The following is a 21,886-nucleotide window of genomic DNA, read 5'->3' on the forward strand; positions in this document are numbered from 1 at the left end:
TGTTTTGTGAGTGGCAACCTTGTCTTGTGCCAGAGAATAGAGGGAAGGTTTTTTAGTTTTTGCATTGAACACATGTTGGATAAGGACATATGGTGAATGGCTAAGACTAAGTTGAAAAATGTTCTTTCAAAGCCCAATTTTTTTGACATTTTTCCTTTTTTATTTTTTAGTTGTCTTCAAGACAGGCATTCTGTTTCTCTCACTCACCGCCATTGTCATGATAGTTGTTTGTGTAGATATTTCTCTGACTGCACATACCATTCTTTGTGTTAAGCTTCATATCATGAGTCAGTCCTTCCAGCACTCATCTCTATTGTCTCTGGGTATGATTACAATAATGTCTTTTATTTTTATTAAATTCCAAAGTTGAGTGAGTATATTGGGTCTATCTCTCTCCTTCTGATTTATATCACTCAGCATAATAGTTTCCATGTCCATCCATGAATAGGAAAATTTTATGACTTCATTTTTTATGATGGCTACATAATATTCCATTGTTTAATGTACCACCGTTTCTTTAGCCACTCATCTGCTGTTGGGCACCTGGGTTGTTTTCAAATTCTGGCTATTTTAATATCACTGCAATTAATCTGTTGTGCAGAAAGTATTTTTGTTTTGTGTATTTCTGTTTGTAGGGTAGATCCCTAGGTGTGTTATACCTGGATTATATGGGAGCTCAACTTCTAATTTTTTGAGGAATCTCCATATTGTTTTGCATAAAGGCTGGACTAGAGAGCATTCCCAACCAGCATTAAGTGAGAGTTCCTTTCTCCACATATCCCGGACAAACATGATTGTTCTTGTCATTAGTGATGTGTGCCAGTCTCTGTGGCATGAGATGGTAGCTCAATGTTGTTTTGATTTAGATTAATTAGTGATCTGAAGCATTTTTTTCATGTGCCTTTTAGTCGTTTGTAGTTCTTGTTTGAGGAAGTATCTGTTCATGGTAGATGTGAGATGTATTTTTCTTGGTAAGTTTTTGTCAGTACCTTATCTTAGATATTAGCCCCTTATCTGATGGGTATTGGGTGAATAGTTTCTCCCTTTCTATGGATAACCTTTGTATCCTAGTTACTGTTTCCTTTGAGGTGCAGAAGGTTATCAGCTTATTATAGTTCCATTTTTGTTTTATCTCTGTTTCCACTTGGTTGGAGAGTGATGTTTCCTCCTTGAAGATGCCTTTAGTCTCAATGTCATGGAATGTTTTAAAATGTGTTATTCTATATACCTTATGGTTCCAGGTCTGATATCAAGGTATTTATTTTGGATTTGACCTTTAATCATGTTGCTAGATGGAGGTCCTAGTTTGCTTTTTTTTTTTTTGCATGTCGCTGACTGTTGTCCCAGTACCATGTGTTGAAGCTTTCCTTGCTCCATTGTATGATTCTTACCTCTTTATCAAAGATTAATTGGTTCTATGTCTGGGAAAGTTCTTTGAATACTCAAGTCAATTTCACTGTTTTGAGGTTCTTTTCTTTAATCCAATACCATGCTGTTTTAATGATTATTGCTTTTTTAGTACAATTTAAAGTTGGGAAAAGTGATTCCTCCCATTTGATTTTTCCTCAGGGTTGCTTTAGCTATTCATAGGTGTTTATTGTTCCAAGTGAATTTCAGGAGTATTTGTTTGACTTCTTTGAATAATGCCATGGGAATCTTTAGAGAAGGTGCATTAAATCTGTACAATGCTTTAGGGAGTATTGCCATTATAATTATGTTAATCCTCTCAATCCATGAACAGGATATGTGTCTCTATTTCTGTGTGTCCTCTTTTATTTCTTGAAGCATTGTTTTGTTGTTTTCTTTGTATAGGTTCTTCACATCTTTAGTTAAGTTGACTCCAAGGTATTTGAGTTTGTGTGGCACTAATGTAAATGGGATTTTTTTTAGTGCCCATTTCTTCTTTATCATTATTAGTGTATAAGAAGGCCATTCATTTTTTGAGTCTTAATTTTGTAGCCTATATCTGCTATGTGATTTTAATATTTCAAGAAGCTTTTTTGTAGAGTCTTTAGGGTTTTCTAAATATAGTATTATGTCATCTGTAAACTGTGAGAGCTTGAGTTCTTCCTTCCCTACCTGGATGCCTTTGACATCTTTTTTCTTGCCTAATTTCTATGGTAAAGTACTTCCAGTACTATGTTAAATAGAAGTGATGAGAGGGAGCCTTTTCTTGTACCAGATTTTAGAGGAAAGGCTTTTAGTTTATGTCTATTGTGTATAATATTTGGCGTTGACTTATGGTAAATACTTTGTCTATAATTTCCTAACATCCCATCGTGAGAGTTTTTAATCAAAAATGGGTGCTTTCTCTGCATCTTTTAATAGGATCATATGGTTTTTATTTTTCTTTTGTTGATATGGTATATTATGTTGATTGATTTACATATGTTAAAACATCTTTGGATTCCTGGAATGAAACACACTTGGCCATGGTGTATAACCTTCTTGATAAGGTATTGGATCCTATTTGCTAGGATTTTGTAAAGGATCTTTGTATTGGTGTTCATCAGGAATATTGGTCTGTAGTTTTCATTTTTGGCAGCATCTCTGTCTGGCTTTGGTATCAGGGTGTTGTTAGCTTTGTAAAGACTATTTTGAAGTGTTTCTGTATTTTCAATTTCCTGGAAGAGCCAAAAAGGATTGTTAGTAGTTCCTCTTGAAAAGTTTGAAAGAATTCATTAGTGAATGATCTGGGTCTGGGCTTTTCTTTTGAAGATTTTAGATAATATTTAATTTTCTCAATAGTGTTGAGTCTTTTTCAGATATGCTAGATTATCCTGATTCAACTGTGGAAGATTATGAGTCGAAGAATTTATTCATTTCTGCAGTTCTCATGTTTTGAGGCATAGAGTTTCTCAAAGTTGTCTTCAATCACCCTTTGAATCTCTGTACTTTCTGAAGTGATCTCTCTCTCTCTTTTTTTTTTTTTGGTGGGGGAGGGGTCACACCTGGCAGCGTTCAGGGGTTACTCCTAGCTCCATGCTTAGAAATTGCTCCTGGTAGCTCTGGGGACCACATGGGATGCGGGGATTCGAACCACCATCCTTCTACATCTAAGGCAAACGTCTTACCGCTGTGTTATCTCCCTGGCCCCAGTGATCTCTCTTTTTTTTTTTTCATCCCGTTTAAATTTCTCTTTCTGCCTTTCTTTGTCATGTTTGCTAGTAGTTTATCAATCTTATTTATTTTTTCAAATAACCAACTTTTGCTTTCATTGATCTTTCAGATTTTTCTTTTTGTATTTTCACTTCATTGATTTCTGCTGTAAGCTATGTAATTTCCTTCTGCCTACCTATTTTTGGCTCACTTTTTGGTCTTTTTTAAAATTTCATAATCTGTCATTAAGCTTTTTATGTAGACCCCTTCATCCTTCCTGATGTGTCTTTTGCAAACCTATAAATTTTTCTCTAGATATCTTTTTTGCCATGTCCCAGAAATTCTGATAATTTGTGTCTTCCTCTCCATTTGTTTCTAGGAATCTTTTGACTTCCTCTCTTTTTTCATCTCTGACCCTTAGATTATTTAGTAGTGAAATGTTTAATTTCCAGGTGTTACATTTTTTCGCCTGTGTCCTTTGTAGTTTATTTTTAATTTCAGTGCACTGTGATCTGAGAATTAGTCTATACAAGTTCTATCCTCTCATTTTTTGAGGTATGTTTTATGGGTTAGTGTGTGGTCTATTTTGGAGAATGACTCATGTGCATTGGTGAAGAATATTGAACAAGTTTTCTAGAAATGGAGTGCCCTATATATACTATATACTATATATACATATATAGTATAAAATATATATTATCATATATATATACACACACTGATACACTTTTTGTTTTTGTTTTTTGGGGGGCCACACCCGGTGATGCTCAGCAGTTACTCCTGCCTATGTGCTCAAAATTTATTGCTCCTGACTTGGGGGACCATATGGGATACTGAGGGAACAAACCATGGTCTATTCTAGGCTAGTGCTGGCAAGGCAAATGCCTTACTGCTTCACGCCACCGCTCTGGTCCCACTAATCCACTTTCTTCCATTTCTCTTTTCAGAGCTAGTATATTTTTGTTGGATTTCAGCCCGCTTGACCTTTCAAGGGTTGCCAAAGCAGTGTTGAGTTCTCCCTCTATTATTGTGTTGCTATTGATGTCTAGATTTGTCTACATTTGTATTTAGAATTTTGCTGGTTCCTTTTTGGGTATGTATATGTTTTGGGGTGTAATTTCTTCCTGTTGGTGTATCCCTTGATTATAACACAAGGTCCATCTTTGTCTCTTGTAACTTTTCTAAGTCTAAAGTTTCTGTCATTGAATATGGCCACTCCAGATTTTGTAAGGGAATTGTTTGCTTGGATAAGTGTCCTCCAGTCTTTGATTTTTGAGTCTATGTTTGTTCTGAATATTCATATGCGTTTTTTGTAGGCAGCAGAATGTTGGATTTAGTTGTTTTTGTTCCATTTGGCCTCTCTGTGTCTCTTAACTGGTGCTCTTAGACAATGACATTGAGAGAGATCATTATCATGGGACTTAGTCTCATATTTGTGTAGGACTTTATTGGTATGTCTTTTGGTCTGTATTGTCTTATAGTATAACTTTTTTAAGTCTGGTTTTGTATCTTTAAAATTTCTGAGCTGTTTTTTATCCATGAAGCTATGTATAGTTTCTTTAAACCTGAACATGAGTCTGGCTGGGTGCAATATTTTAGGCAAAGCATTCATTTCTTTGAGATTTGTCTCTATATCCCATCACTGCCTTCTGGCCTTCAGGGTTTCTTGTGACAGGTCTGCTGTAAATCTTAAGGACACTCCTTTGAATGCAATTTTTCATTTTGACCTTGCTGATTTCAATTTTCTATTATTTCTGGAATTTGTCAGTGTAACTGGGATGTGTCTTGGGGTGCTTTTCTTCAGGTCTTTTTTAGCTGGTCCTCTTTTTGGGCATGCAGTATTTGGTTGCATGTATTCTTTAGCTCTGGAGTTTCTCTGCAGTGATATCCTTGACTGTTGATTCTTTTTTTTTTTTTTTTTGGTTTTTCGGGCCACACCCGTTAGATGCTCAGGGGTTACTCCTGGCTACGCGCTCAGAAATTGCCCCTGGCTTGGGGGGACCATATGGGACGCCGGGGGATCGAACCGTGGTCCTTTCCTTGGCTAGTGCTTGCAAGGCAGACACCTTACCTCTAGCGCCACCTCGCCGGCCCCTTGACTGTTGATTCTTAATTGGGATTTTCTTCCTGGGTCTCTGGGACTCCAATGATTCTTGTTGTTTTGTTTTTTTTTTTTCCTTGCGTTTATCAAAGACTTCTATTTACCTTGGTTCACATTCTTTGAAATTTTTTCCATCGTCTGATTATTTGATTTAAGGCTCTTTTTCGATCTCTTTTGTTTTATGGAATTGTTATGAATCTCAACACACTTATTGTCTCCAGAACACTTATTGTCTCCTCAGCTGCTGTTACTCTGTTGGAGAGGCTTTCCAGTGAGGTTTCATTTCACTTAACAAGTGTCTCAGTTTTGTTATTTTCAGTTTGGAGTTTTTCCATTTTTATTTTCATAACCTCTTGATTCTTATTTGTGATTTGTTCAGCTCCATGATTTCTTTGACTTCTATGAACATCCTCCATATTTCTCCTCTATACTCTTTATCTTAAAGACTAAATAAATGGTTGGCACTTTTTGGTTCATAGAGTTGCCATCTTCATTTTCTATGTATGGTGTTGGCCTGCATTGGTTCCACATTGTCACACTTCTAGTGTGGTGTTTTCTTTTTTTTTTTTTTTTTTTCACCACCTACCCCCTAGTGTGGTGTTTTCTATGTGTTGCATTTTGGTTTATTGGCTAGGAGATGTGCACAGAATCGAAGCAAAGCATAGTGGCTGTGTTCTTCTGGGTCATCCCTTCATTGGTGAGATAGTTTACCAATTAATACATGCCCTCTGGAGCTATTTTGGAGAGGGTGGTTCATGGCCACAGCATGGAGCAAGAATCTTACTATTGTTCTATCACTCTGATCTTAGATTTCTTTCTCTTTGTGTGGAAGGCCCACATATACAGTCTCATTGGAATAGGTCTTCTAACACTATACAGAAGATTTATCTTTAAATTTTTGTAAATTTAGAAGGGAACAGAAATATATAAACTAGGGTGGGGTTGGAACGATAACACTGAGAGTAGGTTCTTTATTCTGCCTGATCCAGATCCAGCCCAAGATATCCCTATGGTTCTAAGTCAGCAAGTAGTGATTGCTAAAGCCATACCCAGGAGTAACCCCAAGCATTGCCAGGTTTGACCTAAAAACAAAAACATAAGGGCTGGAGAGATAGCACAACAATGGGGCATTTGCCTTACATCCAGCAGATCCAGAACGGATGGTGGTTCATATCCTATATGCTCCTCTGTGCCTGCCAGGAGCCATTTCTGGGCACAGAGCATGGCTGGGTGTGACCCAAAATAAAACAAAAGAAAAAAAGATCAAAAACAAAATCTTAAAGAAAAGCTAGAATAAAGATATGATTTTAAGAGTCATGTACTGGGGACTCACATTGATCTCACATGAAACTGACTTCTTATGGAACTGAGATGTTTCTTTTCATGTCCAAAATTTTACACAATCAACATTTTGTGTGGACATTAGCTTCAATATATCATCCCATGTGAAAGAAGTCTGTTTTTCTTAATACTCATTTTGTTTTTTATTATATATGTTTTTGGGCCACACATATCAGTACTCAGTATAACAACAACTTGGTTTATCTGCCAATACTGGGGAGCCATATAGCACCAATCATCAAGCCCATGATTTCTGCATGCAGTAGTAGTCTTTTGATCTACCTCCCTGCCTCTCCTCTTTGTGTGTGTGAGATTGTGTGTGTGTGTGTGTGTGTGTGTGTGTGTGAGAGAGAGAGAGAAAGAGAGAGAGAGAGAGAGAGAGAGAGAGAGAGAGAGAGAGATTGGGTCTCACCCAGTGCTCCGAGGTTTCTCTTGATTCTGTTCAGGAGTCACTCTTAATGGGTCTAGGTGGGTATGAGGTGCCAGGAGTCAAACTATATCAGCAATATATAAGGCAGGTGAACTACACACTGTACCTTGCCTTGCTCCCAACCCCCTTTTACTTATATCTTAAAATATAGCTATGGGTACTAATAATAAATATTTGAGAAATTATAGTTGAATAGAATTTGAATTTCATTTTATGGTATATTATTAATATTATTAGGTATTTATTTAGGCTTAATATTAGGAAAACCAGATATAACCAAGTAGTAGTAATATTAAGTAACATTAATTCATAGTAATGATACAGTGATTCTAAGTACTACTAATTCATGTAATAATAAGAATTTCAATATAAAAACATGTTAGTATTCAAATTATGTTTTTGGATTTCAAATGGTATTGTTCTTTTAAGTATCAAAATGTCTCATTGTAACTACTTTTGTGTTTTACTTTTATTTTTTAGGTTACTTTTATTCAAAATCTTGTATTTTGTGTTGAGAGAGTTTACCGTGTACCTGACTTTGGTGTCTGGGAAAGAGGAAGCAAATATAATAATGGTAGCACAGAGCTACATTCAAGGTAATTCCCTGATTTCTGAGAGTTTTTAAAATTTAAATGGCATTTGAATATGAATAAAAATCAAAGTATTAGATTGGAGCTTTAGTTTCTATGCTATTTCCGTTTTAAAAATACATGATGCAAATGAAATTTACTTAAATCAAAATTCTCCATAAATTTATACAGAAAATTAATAGCCTTTCTTTTCCAAGTACAGGTATAGTTAATTTGCAATCTATTGTATTGTCTTTCAACTCATTCAATTTATTCATTCTAATGGAGTAAGTTAAAATATGAAGTATATTAAATTTACAAAACAACTTTTTTATGTGTTGTATGTAAAATTCCTTTACATATTACAAAGTTAATTTTTATTCTAATTATAGATTCTTATGTTCTAATGCAAAGGAAGAGATATATGTACCTTTAAGGTACAGTGTTTTTTATAGGTGTGATCAACATCTTGATCTATGTTTTTAATTTAAGTAAACAATAAGCTGAAAACTGGTTATAAGAGAATATTAATATTTTTTACATGTTTGGATTAAGGAAATGCCTCTAATAACTGCTTAAACTTTTTTAATATCTTAGCTGTTTGGTAGGGCTTCTCTTTTTCATTTGTTTTTGTTTGGGGGCTTTAGTTAGTGATGCTTAGGAATTATTCCAGGCTCTGTACTTAGGAATTACTCCTGGTGGTGCTCAGGGGACTATATGTGACGCCAGGGATTGAACTCTAACTGATTGCAGGCAAGGCAAGTGCACTACTTGCTATATTCTATTTCCTTTCACACTAAAATATTTAATTATTTGAATATTAATAGTTTTAGTTTAAATTTTTATATGTGATTAGAAATTTTATCCAAAAGAGTACATAGCTGGCATTTTATATCTAGCAAATAGAGAATTTGCTCTAGATGGATAGCTCTTTGCCTCTTTATGTCTCTACATCTCTGTTACCTTGTATGTAGAGTGAAAACAACAATAACTTCAACTTCAATGAATTGCTACATGACTAAGTTAACATACAGCATTAAAGTGTGTTAGTACCTCAATAAATATTTGAGAATTAGTAAATTTTCATGCACGAGTATTTCAATGTAAGTATTGAAATAAAATATTTTAATAGTTTTTAATAATTTAATAGAAATCAACAAGATTTTAAACCTAGAAGTTTCAAATACCTAAAATAGATTTTCAAAAGAAAACTTTAGCTAATATATTTTGCTTTAATTTATTTTTTTTGCAAATTCTTTTGTTGAGATAGTTGTAGATTTCTTGAGCACTACCTACATATGTGTTTATACAATACTATCTCATTTTAGGTTTATATATCCATCAAAAACAAAATACTTCCTTTATCATATAGAACATTCATATTGCCATGTCTCTACCAAAACCCCATCTCTTATCTATGACAACTAGTAGGTTTTTTTTTTTTTTTTGGTTTTTCGGTTTTTTTGTTTTGTTTTGTTTTTGGTTTTGGTTTTTGGGCCACACCCGGCGGTGCTCAGGGGTTACTCCTGGCTGTCTGCTCAGAAATAGCTCCTGGCAGGCACGGGGGACCTTATGGGATACTGGGATTTGAACCAGCCACCTTTGGTCCTGGATCGGCTGCTTGCAAGGCAAACACCGCTGTGCTATCTCTCTGGGTCCTTTTGTTTTGTTTTGTTTTGTTTTGTTTTGTTTTGTTTTGGTGACAACTAGTAGTATTCCATTCTTTTTTCTAAAATGGTGTCATTTGAACAGTATTTTGTAAATGTAATTCTATAGTCTATAACCTTGAATAATTACTGCTTTTTCTTTCAGTGTAGTTCCTTGGAGGTTCATCCAAACTTTTATATGTATCAATAATTTCCTTTTATTAATAAGTAGTATTCTACAGTATGTATTTAGTACATTTTTGTTTAACCTGCTTAGCACATTTTAATTGTTTCTCTCTAAATAGAGCTGTTAGTAACATTTAGTACAATGTTTTGTGTAAAGTAAGTTATCAGTCCTCAAGATCAATAGCTCAGAGTGGAATTACTGGCACATTTAATTAGGCCTACTTCTGGGTTTCCTATTATGTTCTATGTACCAATGTGCTGGTTTCTATTAATTTATGTTCTTGGTAACTGTAACTATATAATAAGTCTTGACATTGGTATTAGTATTTATTATTAGAATTTCAGCTATTCTTATAGTTAACTTTTCATATAAATTAAAAATAATTTTGTCTATACCTACCAAGATTTTTTCTATTTTGAGAAAAATTGCATTAAAGCAATAGATAAATCTGGAGAGATGGTTAGTTACTATATTGATTCTTACAATTCCTATACATGATATACTCTATGTATTTTGTTTTTCTTAATTAGATATCATTAATGTATAATTTTTTTTTTTTTTTTGGTTTTTGGGCCACACCTGGCGGTGCTCAGGGGTTACTCCTGGCTGTCTGCTCAGAAATAGCTCCTGGCAGGCACGGAGGACCATATGGGACACTGGGATTCGAACCAACTACCTTTGGTCCTGGATTGGCTGCTTGCAAGGCAAACGCCGCTGTGCTATCTCTCCGGGCCCTAATGTATAATTTTTAATTTGATATTTTTCCAAATTTTATACAGCATGTAATTAATTTTTAGTTGATATAGTTGAAAATAAAGCATTTATTTCAAGATAAGTGGATCTAAGTTAATAAATAAGGAAAATATGAATAAAGAAAAAAGTAATGCAGCAAAATTTTTGTGAAAATAGCTCACAAATAGGTCATTAAGTCATGTCAAAAGGTTTAGAAAACTCTTATTCATATTGCTAGTTGTTGTTGATCATTCTATTCTTTTGTTTCTGAAAATTTATGTGATTTTATATATACATTGACATCTAAATTGGTTTCTTCATCTGGGGATGACAATATTGAAAAAAATTGGAGTTCTCACACTGCACAGTTCAGTAATTATACTCAGTATTCATGATATTGTCGCATTTATAGGGCATGTTTTTAGTTTTCAGGGCTTCCAGAGAGGGAAGGTGCCTTCACTTACTCCAAGAAAGTCTGTGATGTCAGCTCACATAGGGGTGTATCTGGAGTTTTGGTCAGATTGATGTCTCTGCAGAGAACTGTAGATGAGTGGGGAAGCTGGGTCATTGGAAAAGCAGTGATTATGGGAGATGGATGCAGTAGAATTGGCTTTGGGGATTTGGCCCATCTTCTTCAGAATTTCCAGCTTTCAGCTGTATGGTTGATGTACCCATAATTTTGGTTGGTTTACTTCTTTTCAAAAACAAAGTGAGTTGATGAAGCTCGTTGAATGCAGACATGGCAACTACATTTGTGGATGTGGATTCTGTGTTACTTGGCTTCCAGGACTTCTGAAAATACAAGAGGAGGGTGAGAGTGCCTAAACTCACTAAAAAAAAAAAAGTCTTAGTGATGTCAATCCAAATACTGGCATAACTGAAATTTTGGTTATATTGGTGTCTCTGGAGTTGTAGAAGAGTCATGAAACTGGACCATTGTAAAAGTGACAATTATTCCCTTTAAATTTTTGATTAATATTAGGCATTTAAAATTTTATTTTAAAATAGAGAGTTGAAGAATAGTTTTAGCTAAAATAAAAACAATGATCTCACTCATCTGTGGGTTTTAAGAAAAGTGAAAGACATTTTTACAATAATAATTTTCAGGCACAAAGAGAAAAAAGCTGGAAGTTACAGCTCACCTCATGAAGCTCACCACAAACAGGGATGAGTTTAATTAGAGAAATAACTACGTTTTGAACTATCCTAATAATGAGAATGTACGAGGGAAATAGAAAGCCTATCTAGAGTACAGGCAGGGGTTGGGTGGGGAGGAGGGAGATTTGGGACATTGGTGACGGGAATGTTGCACTGGTGATGGGTAGTGTTCTTTACATGACTGAAACCCAAATACAATCATGTATGTAATAAAGTTGGTTAAAAAAATAAAAACCCAAACAAACAAACAAACAAACAAAAACATTTCTACATAAACTAATGAAACTTTATTTTCCCAAAATTTTACACTTAGGGCTGCCTAGACTAATAGAGTTCTAATACTGGTTTCCCCACTAATACTGGTTTCCCCACATATATCACTATAATTTAATTTTTTTTACCATTTTGACAAGTTGCATATTTTAATAAACAAAATATTTACATTTGAAGTATAGAGCCAGAATAAAATTACAGTAGGAAGGGCACTTCCTTATATACGCCAAACTAGGTTTGATCTATGGTTCACTCTAAAATCCTTAAAGTCACCCTAACGTTCACCAAGCACCTTCAGGAGTGATTCCTAAGTACAGAGCCAGAAGTAATCCCTGAATACCACCAGGTATGAAACAAAAACAAAAAAAGTTTTTTTTGGTTTTTGGGCCACACCCGGCGGTGCTCAGGGGTTACTCCTGGCTGTCTGCTCAGAAATAGCTCCTGGGAGGCATGGGGGACCATATGGGACACCGGGATTTGAACCAACCACCTTTGGTCCTGGATCGGCTGCTTGCAAGACAAACGCCGCTGTGCTATCTCTCCGGGCCCAAAAAACAAAAATTTAATTGATAAAATAGATAAAATATTTACTTTTTGATAAGCCCATAACAATTTCCAACATTCTAGCTAAACAAAATGTTACTTCAATAACAGTAATACTAGAAGAAAAATCTAGAAGTAATTATGATTATCCATCAAAATGAATAAAGTAATAATTAATTTTGGATAGGCCACAATGTAAATTATTCTATAGAAGTCTAGGATTGATTGGAGTAAACAGAGTCAAATGTCTATTGTCTGGGATATATATCCTTGGATCAATTGTCATCCTGCTGCAGTTACAAAAGATGGTTTCTGGTAACTGATGTCTTCACACTTAAAGGGGAATTAATTCTCTTATGGCTAAACAGGTGCTATATGTGTCTCTGTTTCCTTATATATTGCCAAAATATTGACAGTATGGGAGACATTAGCACTGCCTTATCACCTGTTGAAAGATAACTATACAAAGAAACACTGACTTTGAAGGAAAAAACTGAAGAGAGAGTCTTATATAAACAGTGTACTATATCCCCCAAATGTTTAATGCACATTCTTCTTCAGTGCATCAGGGACATTCTCCAAGATAGACTATGTTTTGATCACCAAAAATCACAAGAATATAGAAATAGTATCAACAGTTTTTCAGATCATAATGTGTTGAGAATGGAAAATAATCACAAATAAGAACAAGATAAAACCTTCAAATACCTGGAACTTAAACAATTTACTACGGAACTACCAGTGGTATGTAATAGAAAGTTTCCAAGAAAAAAATTAGAATGAATATAAGTTCTACCAGAACACATTGGACACAGCAAAAATGGTTAAATAGAAAGTTTATAACAGTGAAAGCATACCTGAAAAGAGAGTATAGGGCCCATATAAATAACCTAATTGAAAATCTTAAGATATTAAAAGAGGATCAACATATCCAAAGGAGGTTAGGGAGAGGAAATTAAAAAAAATTAAAGCTGAAATTCATGAATTAGAATAGAAAATAATTACACAATCATGTATGTAATCAAGGTGTTTAAATAAAAAAAAATTAAAAAAAAAAAGAATAGAAAATAATTTTTTTAATATAATTTTTATTTTGATCATAGTGTCTTACATATTGTTGACAATAACATTTTAGGTACATATTTACATAAAATCAGGGGGGATTCCCATCCCCAAATTGCCCTCCCTACCCCTCCGTTTTTGTCCTACCTCCCATTTCCTCTTCCCTCACCCCCAGGGCGGCTAGAATATGTGGTCCCCTCTGTATCCAACCCACTACTTAGTAGTCTTGCACCTGTTTGGTCTTGATGCCTCCCTTATCTCCCCCTCTAACTGTAGGCAGGACTATCTAGTTCAAGTTGCGTGGTTTTGCCTGAAAAGGAGGAGATAAATAACCTGGGGTAAGAGTCTAATACTCCCAAAATGGGTGGAATCCTTCTAGAGGCTCTCATCATCGATTTGGAAGATGAAGGAGAGAAAGAAGGTGAAACACTCCACCAGTACCAAAAAAAGTGTCAATTATCCAGTGAGGACTCCAGCTATATCGATAAGCACCACAAAAAACAGACGAAAAACAAAGCAAAACAAACAAACAAACAAAAAACAAAACAAAAACAAACAAACATACCAAAAACACGCCATGGTCTTTTTTTTTTTTTTTTGGTTTTTGGGTCACACCTGGCAGTGCTCAGGGGTTATTCCTGGCTCCAGGCTCAGAAATTGCTCCTGGCAGGCACAGGGGACCATATGGGGCGCCGGGATTCGAACCGATGACCTCCTGCATGAAAGGCAAACGCCTTACCTCCATGCTATCTCTCCGGCCCCACGCCATGGTCTTGAAATAAGAAACATGGCATAGCACATAACGAAGGAAAAGAAAAGAATAGAAAAATATAAGTATAATTGGGGACAACGATTTCAATAATCACACCCAAACAGAGAAATTGACCAAAATAGATAGGTAAATAAAAATAATAATAACAATAATAAATGAAGGTAAAAGATATATTTTTTACAAAATGAAATAAAGACCTTTTTTGTAAATAGTTAAAAAATCAATTATAAGATTTATAAAGAAAGACAAAGAACTATAGTAAACCAAAATGAAAATGAAAAAGATGTCTCAACAGATGCTATAGAAATTCAAAGAATGGTAAGGGATTATATTGAACATCATTATGCCATGAAACATTACCCTCATACAAAAGTCAGGCAGAGACAGCACCAAAAAAAAAAGTGAACTGTTGACCAATATCCCAGATAAACATATGATGATACAAAACTCCTCAGCAAAATACTACTAAATAAAAGTCAAGAGCTCATAAAAAATAGATGGTCAAGTGTGATTCATTCCTAGTGGGCAAGGTTAGTTTATAATACACAAGTCAAAAGCATATACCATATTACAAAATACACCATATTGATACATTATAAAATAAATATGATCTGATCATATCAATACATGCAGAAAAACACTTGGTCTGACCAGTACCTATTCATTATTTCTAATAAAACCTCAATAAAATGGGATTTGAAGAAACTTTCTTCAACATATATGAAACCTTTTACCACAAGCCCACTGCAAATATAATACATTGATGAAAAATTGAAAGCTTTCCATAAGGCACAGACAAAGATGTCTACTTTTACCACTAATATTCAACATAGTATTGGAAGTCCATGCCATTGCAATTATGTAAGAGATATTTCAGGGTATGCAGATAGGAAAAGAATGAGTGGAGCCCTCATTATTTGCAGATGGCAAAATACTATACTTAGTAAGTTCTAAATAATCTACAGAAAAGTTCCTAACAAAAGATTTATATAGTAAAATGGTAGGCTACAAAGTCAATATTCAAAAGCCCATGATTTTTCTACATATAAATCATGAAATAGAAGAAAGAAAAATTTAAAAAAGCAACAACAATCTCAATACAATTCACAATTGTGCTTCAAAAAGTCAACTACTGTAACTAAAAGTCGGCTTAACAAAAGAGTTGAAAAACATACAAAGAAAACTGCAAAACACCTCTAAATAAACAAAGGGGAACCTGAGAAAATGGAAACACATTCCCTGTTCATTGATCTGGAGAATTAACATACTCTAAGTGGTAATATTCTCCAAAACATTATACAAATTAATGAAATTTCTATGACATTTTAAAAGTAAATCAAATACTCCTGAAATTCTATGTAATAATAACATTCTCCACCTGAATAGAAAGATAAATCCTAAGGGGAAAAGAAGATGGGAAGCATTTCTCTCTGCACTTCGAACAAAGACTGGGATAACTCTGAGAAAGCAATAGTCTCTCTTTAAACTACAGGAGATATTTTATTGTTGACTTGTTTTGGATGGTGAGCATTTTTCCATGTGCCTGTTGGCCATCTGTTGGTCCTCCTCAGAGTGTGTCTATTTCCTCTCTCCATTTTTGATAGGATTTTAGATTTTGGGGTGTTAATCTTTGTGAGTACTTTGTATATACTAGATATCAAACCTTTATATGATATGTTGATGTAAGCCAGAAGAATAAGAATAAAAGTGCTATACCTTATATGTGGTATTTAGAATTGTTTGAGGAAACACATTAGTCTAAATCAAGGTTGCCTTAGAACACTCTTAATCTCAGTGTATGGTGAAGAGAAGAAAAGAGATAGAGTGGAGAAAGAGAAAACCAGATGTGAAATAAGGGGGATTCAGGTACATTGGTGGTATTAAGGATGGACAGAAACAAATGTCCAAACCACATAGTCAACAACACTGAGATCATGAAACCTCAAAATATAACAAAACTTAAAAAGGTGCCTTTTATGATGGCTGGCTGAGGGAGCAGGAGGTGAATATGGGGGGAGGTTTGGGACTCTGAGAACATTGTTGGAGGGAAGTTGCTGCTGGTGGTGGGATTGGTGCTGAAAATGTATATCTGAAACTCAATATGAATAACTTTATAAAACAAAGCTTCAATGAAAAATTGAAGAAAAACTATAGCAGAACTGAACCTATGGAACCTTGTGGTTATAGTGGTTATAGTGACAGCAATGGTGTTATAGGTTAATTATCTTTCTTTCCTTACATGCCTGGGAAGAAGAAAGAACTGTTATCAATTTGGAATTATAACTCTTACTCTAGCCTTGCTATGATACCATCTCAAAACTCTCTTTAGATCTGATCTTTAATTTCTCTAGTATGAATTTTCTGTTTCAATAATATCAATGATTCTGAAAAATAAATGGCATTCCTTTCCTATATAACCTGGCTGATCCCTCTTTTTTTTAATCTTTTTATTTGGGGGCACTTGGACCATACCTGGTACTGCTCCAGGGTTCTCCTATCTCTGCACTCAATCTCTTCTGCTTGTACTTGCAACAGGCATTCTACTCTCATTCTTTAACATTGTCATGCTAGTTATTAGTGCAGTTATTTCCTTAACAACATTCACCACTCTTTGTAATGAGCTTCAAATTGTGAACCGGTATTTCTGGCTCTTCCACCTCTTAACTCTATTGTCTCTGGGTCTTATAATATTAATGTTTTTAATTTTTCTTAAAACTCATAGATGAGTGAGACTATTCTGTGTCTATCTATCTCCCTCTGACTTATTTCACTCAGTATAATAGATTCCATGTACATCCATGTATAGAAAAATTTTATGACTTCTATCTTTCTTGATGGCTGCATAATATTTCATTGTATATACATACCACAGTTTCTTTAGCCATTCCTTATTGAAGGGCATCTTCGTTGTTTCCAGAGTCAGGCTATTGTAAATAGTGCTATAACGGATATGTGAGGAAAGGATACAATGAATGTGAGGAACCGATTTTTGTATTGTATTTTTGTGTTCCTGAGTATATCCCTAGGAGTGGAATAGCCGTACTATATTCGAGTTCAATTTCCAATTTTTTGAGGTAAACAATATGGAGATTCCTCAAAAAATTTAGCACTGATTGTTCTTGTTCTTTGTGATGTGTGTCAGTGTCAGTAGTGTGAGATGTACCTCATTGTGATTTTGATTTGCATCTCCCTGATGATTAGTGATGTATAACATTTTTTCAAGTGCCTTTTGGCCATTTGTATTTCCTCTTGCTGTGAGCCAATTCTGTTGCAGCCTGCAACAGATTCTTCGTGGAGTTCGGGAATACCCCACGGGGAGAGAGTGGGTACACGGAATGGCGAAAGACGGAACAATATTGTAAAAATGAATGAGACCACACAGAATGCATGGGGACTTACGTCTAGAAAGATGAAGACAAATTTATTTTTTGAGCTGGCTGCTTTTTAAGGTTTGAGGCTTGGAATGCAGGGTGCAAATTCTTGACATCAAGGAAAATGGGAAAAGAATGGAGGACCCTGGCTAAAATTAGCATATTAAAGAACCTATACTGAAGGTGAAAAGAAGTTTTGTTTTGGGTTCACTTTGTTTTGGGTAAGCAGAAGAAACCAGGTAATTTTCAGGGAAGTGGGAAGAGAGAAGAATGTTTTAGAGTTTTTGGGAGAAAACTGAAAATTGTTTTACTATGAGCTAAGTTTTGGGAAAAACCTGATCTTGGCGCCAAAGTAGCAAAAATTACAGGGAGCTGTTTTGTGGGAGACTTTTGGCGGGATTTGTACTGTCCTCCTTTGTTAGAAAGAATTTACTAAGGCTTGATTTTAATATTGGTTAAAAATAAAGAGAGAGATAGTTACAGCCACTTTTGGAATTATGGCCAAACAATCCACGCAAAGGGTCAACTGATTTTGACTGCTCTAAGCGGGCCTTTTTGGCAAATAATTCCTTTTCAGGAGAACACTACACCTTCTGGTGTGTGCCCCTCCTGAGTGGGATGTGGCACTCTTTGAGGAAATGTCTGTTAATTTCTTCTCCCCATTTTTTGATGGGGTTATATTTTTTTCTTTTTAAGTTTTGTCAGCACCTTGTATATTTTTATATTAGCCCCTTGTCTGTTGGTGAATAGCTTCTCCCATTCTGTGGGTAGCTTTTGTATCTTAGGCACTATTTCCTTTGAGGTACAGAAGCTTCTGAGCTTAATATAGTCCCATCTCTTTATCTCTGCTTCCATTTTTTGGAAAGTGCTGATATCTCCTTGAAGATACCTTCAGTCTCAATATCATATAATGTTTTAGCTACATGTTGTTCTATATACCTTATGGTTTAAGGTCTTTAATTAATTTGTATTTCACCTTTGTGCATGGTGTTAGATGGGGGTCTGAGTTCACTTTTTTTGCAAGTTGTGCCAACACCACTTGTTGAAGAGGCCATCCTTGCTCCATTTTGGATTTCTTTCCCCTTTATCAAAGATTAGTTTATTTATGTCTGGGGAACATTCTCTGAATAGTCAAGTCAAGCACTAATCCAGTGCTTCTCAAATAGTGGGGTGCGCCTCTAGGGGGAGTGCAAGGCTCCATAAAGGGGGATGCTTTTGACCTGGCAAACACTGTCATAACAAGCTAAGCCCTGGGTTTATGTCTCTGTATATCTCTGGAGCTCAGAGTTGCTGTGTCCTACTTTAAACCCCGCTTCATAAAGCTAAACATTGCAAACCATGCTCATTGTAGCCATTAATCCAGATATCACCTCTGATTAAAAAATCAGCTCAAATTATTTTATATATTTTTGTTTTGCAGGCTAAAGTTTTTTTTTTAATAAAGATACTATTTACAGTCATGAGGGGGGGCACAAAAATGTTTTCTTCTTCCTAGGGAGGCATGACAGAAAATAATTGAGAAGCACTGCACTAATCTGAGGATCTGTCTTATTCCAATACCATGATATTTTGATAACTATTGCTTTATAAAACAATTTAATTGGGGAAAGTAATGCCTTCCATATTCTTTTTCCCAAGGATTGCTTAGCTATTTGTGGGTGTTTATTGTTCCAGATGAATTTCAGAACTGTTTGACCACTTCTTTGAAGAACGGGTATCTTGGGTATCTTTAGAGGGATTGCATTAAATCTATACAATGTGTTTGGGAGTATTGCCATTTTAATTATATTAATATTGCCAGTCCTTGTGCAGCGTATGTGTTTCCATTTCCACATGTCCTCTCTTTTTTTTTGAAAAGGGTTTTGTAGGTTTCTTTGTATAGGTCCTTCACCTCTTTAGTCAAGTTGACCCCAAGATATTTGTATTTGTGGGGCACTAATGTGAATGGGATTATTTTTTTAATGTCCAGTTTTTTCTGTCAGTATTAGTGTATAAGAAGGACATTGACTTTTGCGTGTTAATTTTGTAGCCTGTCACTTTGCTATAGGAATTTATTGTTTCTAGAAGCTTTTTTGGCAGAGTCTTTAGAGTTTTCTAAATATATTATCATGTCATCTGCAAACAGTGAGAGCTTGACTTCTTCCTTACCCATCTGAATGACCTTGATATCTTTTTCTTGCCTAATAGCTATGGCAAGTAATTTCAGCACTATGTTGAAAAGGAGTGGTGAGAGAGGGCAGCCCTGTCTTCTACCAGATTTTAGAGGAAAGGCTTTTAGTTTATCTCCATTAAATAAGATTTGCCATTGGCTTATTGTATATGGGCTTGGATATATTGAGAAAAGTTTCTTTCATTTCTATCTTGATGAGGGTTTTTTCTTTTTCTTTCTTTCTTTCTTTCTTTCTTTTCTTTTTTTTTTTTTACCAAGAATGAGTGTTAGATCTTATCGAATGATTTCTATGCATATCTATGGATATGATCATATGATTTTTGTTTTTTTTTGTTGATAATAGTGTATTATGTTGATTGATTTATGGATGTTAAACCATCATTACATTCCTGGGATGAAACCTACTTTGTCATGGTGGATGACCTTGATGAAGCATTGAATTCTATTTTTCAGAATTTTGTTGAGGATCTTTGCATCTGTATTCATCAGGGATATTGGTCTGTAATTTTCTTTTTTGGCAGCATCTCGGTTTGATTTTGGTATCAAGGTGATGTTAGCTTCATAGAAATTATTTGGAGGTGTTCCTGTTTCTTCAATTTTATGAAAGAGCTTGCAAAGGTTTGGTGGAAGTTCCTCTTGAAAGGGCCAGGACTTTTGTTTTTGGGAAGATTTTTTATTATCATTTTAATTTCCTCAATAGTGATGAGGCTGTTTAGATATGCTACCTCATCCTAATTTAACAATGGAAAGTTATAAAAGTCCAAGGATTTGTCCATTTTTGCCAGGTTCTCATGTTTGGTGGCATAGAATTTCTCAAAGTACTCTCTGATCACCCTTTAAATCTCTGCAATATTTGTATTTTGTCATTTCTAATTCAGTTTATCAAGTTTCTCTCTCTCAATTTCTTTGTGAGTTTTGCCAGTGGTTTATCAATCTTGTTTATTTTTTCAAAGATCTAATTTTTGCTTTTGTTGATCTTTCGGATTGTTTTCTGGATTTCTACTTCATTGATTTCTGCTCTAAGCTTTTTTTTTTTTTTGTCTATATCATCCTTTGTCTTCAAGGATGTTTTGATTTCTTCTTTGAATTCATCTCTGAATCACTGGTTGTTCCGTAGTAAGCTATTCAATTTCCAGGTGTTAAAGTTATTCTTCTGTTTCCTTTTGTAGTTCATGTCTAATTTCAGTGCATGATTTCTATCCTCTTGATTTTATGGAAATATGTTTTATGGGCTAATATTTGGTCTATCCTGGAGAATGACCCAAGTGCATTGGAGAAGAATGTGTATCCAGGTTTCTGGGGAGAGAGTGCCCTATATATAGCTACTAGTCCACTTTCTTCCATTTCTCTTTCCAGAGCTAGTATATTTCTGTTGGGTTTCAGTTGGTTGACCTATCAAGGTAACAGGGCAGTGTTGAGGTCTACCATAATTATTGTATTGTTATTGATATATTTTTCAGATTTGTCAACAATTGTATTAAATACTTTGCTGGTCCCTCATTGGGTGTGTATATATTTAGGAGTGTGATTTTTCCTGTTATATATATCCCTTGATTAGTACAAAATGCCCATCTTTGTCCCTTACAACTTTTCTGAGTCTGAAGTTTGTGTCACCTGATATTAGTATGGCCACTTTAGCTTTTTCAAAAGTTTTGTTTGCTTGAATGATTTTCCTCCAGCCTTTGATTTTGAGTCTATGTTTGTTCTGACTATTCAGGTGTATTTCTTGTAGGCAGCAAGTAGTTGGATTCAGTTTTTTTATTCGTTTAGCCACTCTGTGTCTCTTAACTGGTTTATTTAATTCATTGACATTGAGAGAGATATTTATCATGGGATTTAGTGTTATCTTTGTGTGTCTGTTGGTCAGTCTTGTCTTAAAGTAGACCTTTCAGTTTTTCTTTTAAGGCTGGTTTTGAGTCTGTAAAGTTTCTGAGCTGTTGTTTATCCATGAAGCTATGTACACTTCCTCCAAACTTGAAAGTGAGTCTTGCTGGGTACAGTATTCTAGGTGAAGCATTTATTTCATTGAGTTTTGTCATTATGTTTTACCACTGTCTTCTGGCCTTGAGGATTTCTTGTGACAGGTCTTTTGTAAATCTTAAGAATGCTCCCTTGAATGTAATTTCCCTTTTTTGATTTTGCTGCTTTTAGTATTTTATCCTTATCTGTGGGATTTGTCATTGTGACTAGGATATGTCTTGGGGTGCCTTTCCTTGGGTCTCTTTAAGCTGCTACTCTTTGGACATGCACAATTTGGTTGCATGTAGTCTTTAGTTCTGGTAGTTCCTCTGTAATGATGTCCTTGACTGTTAATTCTTCCTGGGGATTTTCTTCCTGGGTCTCTGGGACTCCAATAATTTTTATGTTGTTTCTGTTGAGCTTATCAAAGACTTCTGTTTTCATCTGTTCTCATTCTTTGAGTAATTTTTCCA

At 35.0% G+C, this 21,886-nt stretch overlaps 1 protein-coding gene across 1 annotated transcript in view; it reads left to right on the plus strand.

Moving 5' to 3' along the window:
• PHKB (phosphorylase kinase regulatory subunit beta) overlaps window positions 1-21,886 on the plus strand; it is a 273,872-nt gene that overhangs the window by 69,651 nt on the left and 182,335 nt on the right. The window contains exon 7 of the mRNA XM_049786246.1: window positions 7,452-7,567. Coding sequence (XP_049642203.1) covers window positions 7,452-7,567 — 116 coding nt within the window. The remainder of the gene's footprint in view (window positions 1-7,451; window positions 7,568-21,886) is intronic.

Source organism: Suncus etruscus, chromosome 14 (assembly GCF_024139225.1).
Source record: "Suncus etruscus isolate mSunEtr1 chromosome 14, mSunEtr1.pri.cur, whole genome shotgun sequence".
In the NCBI taxonomy this organism is placed as follows: domain Eukaryota; kingdom Metazoa; phylum Chordata; class Mammalia; order Eulipotyphla; family Soricidae; genus Suncus; species Suncus etruscus.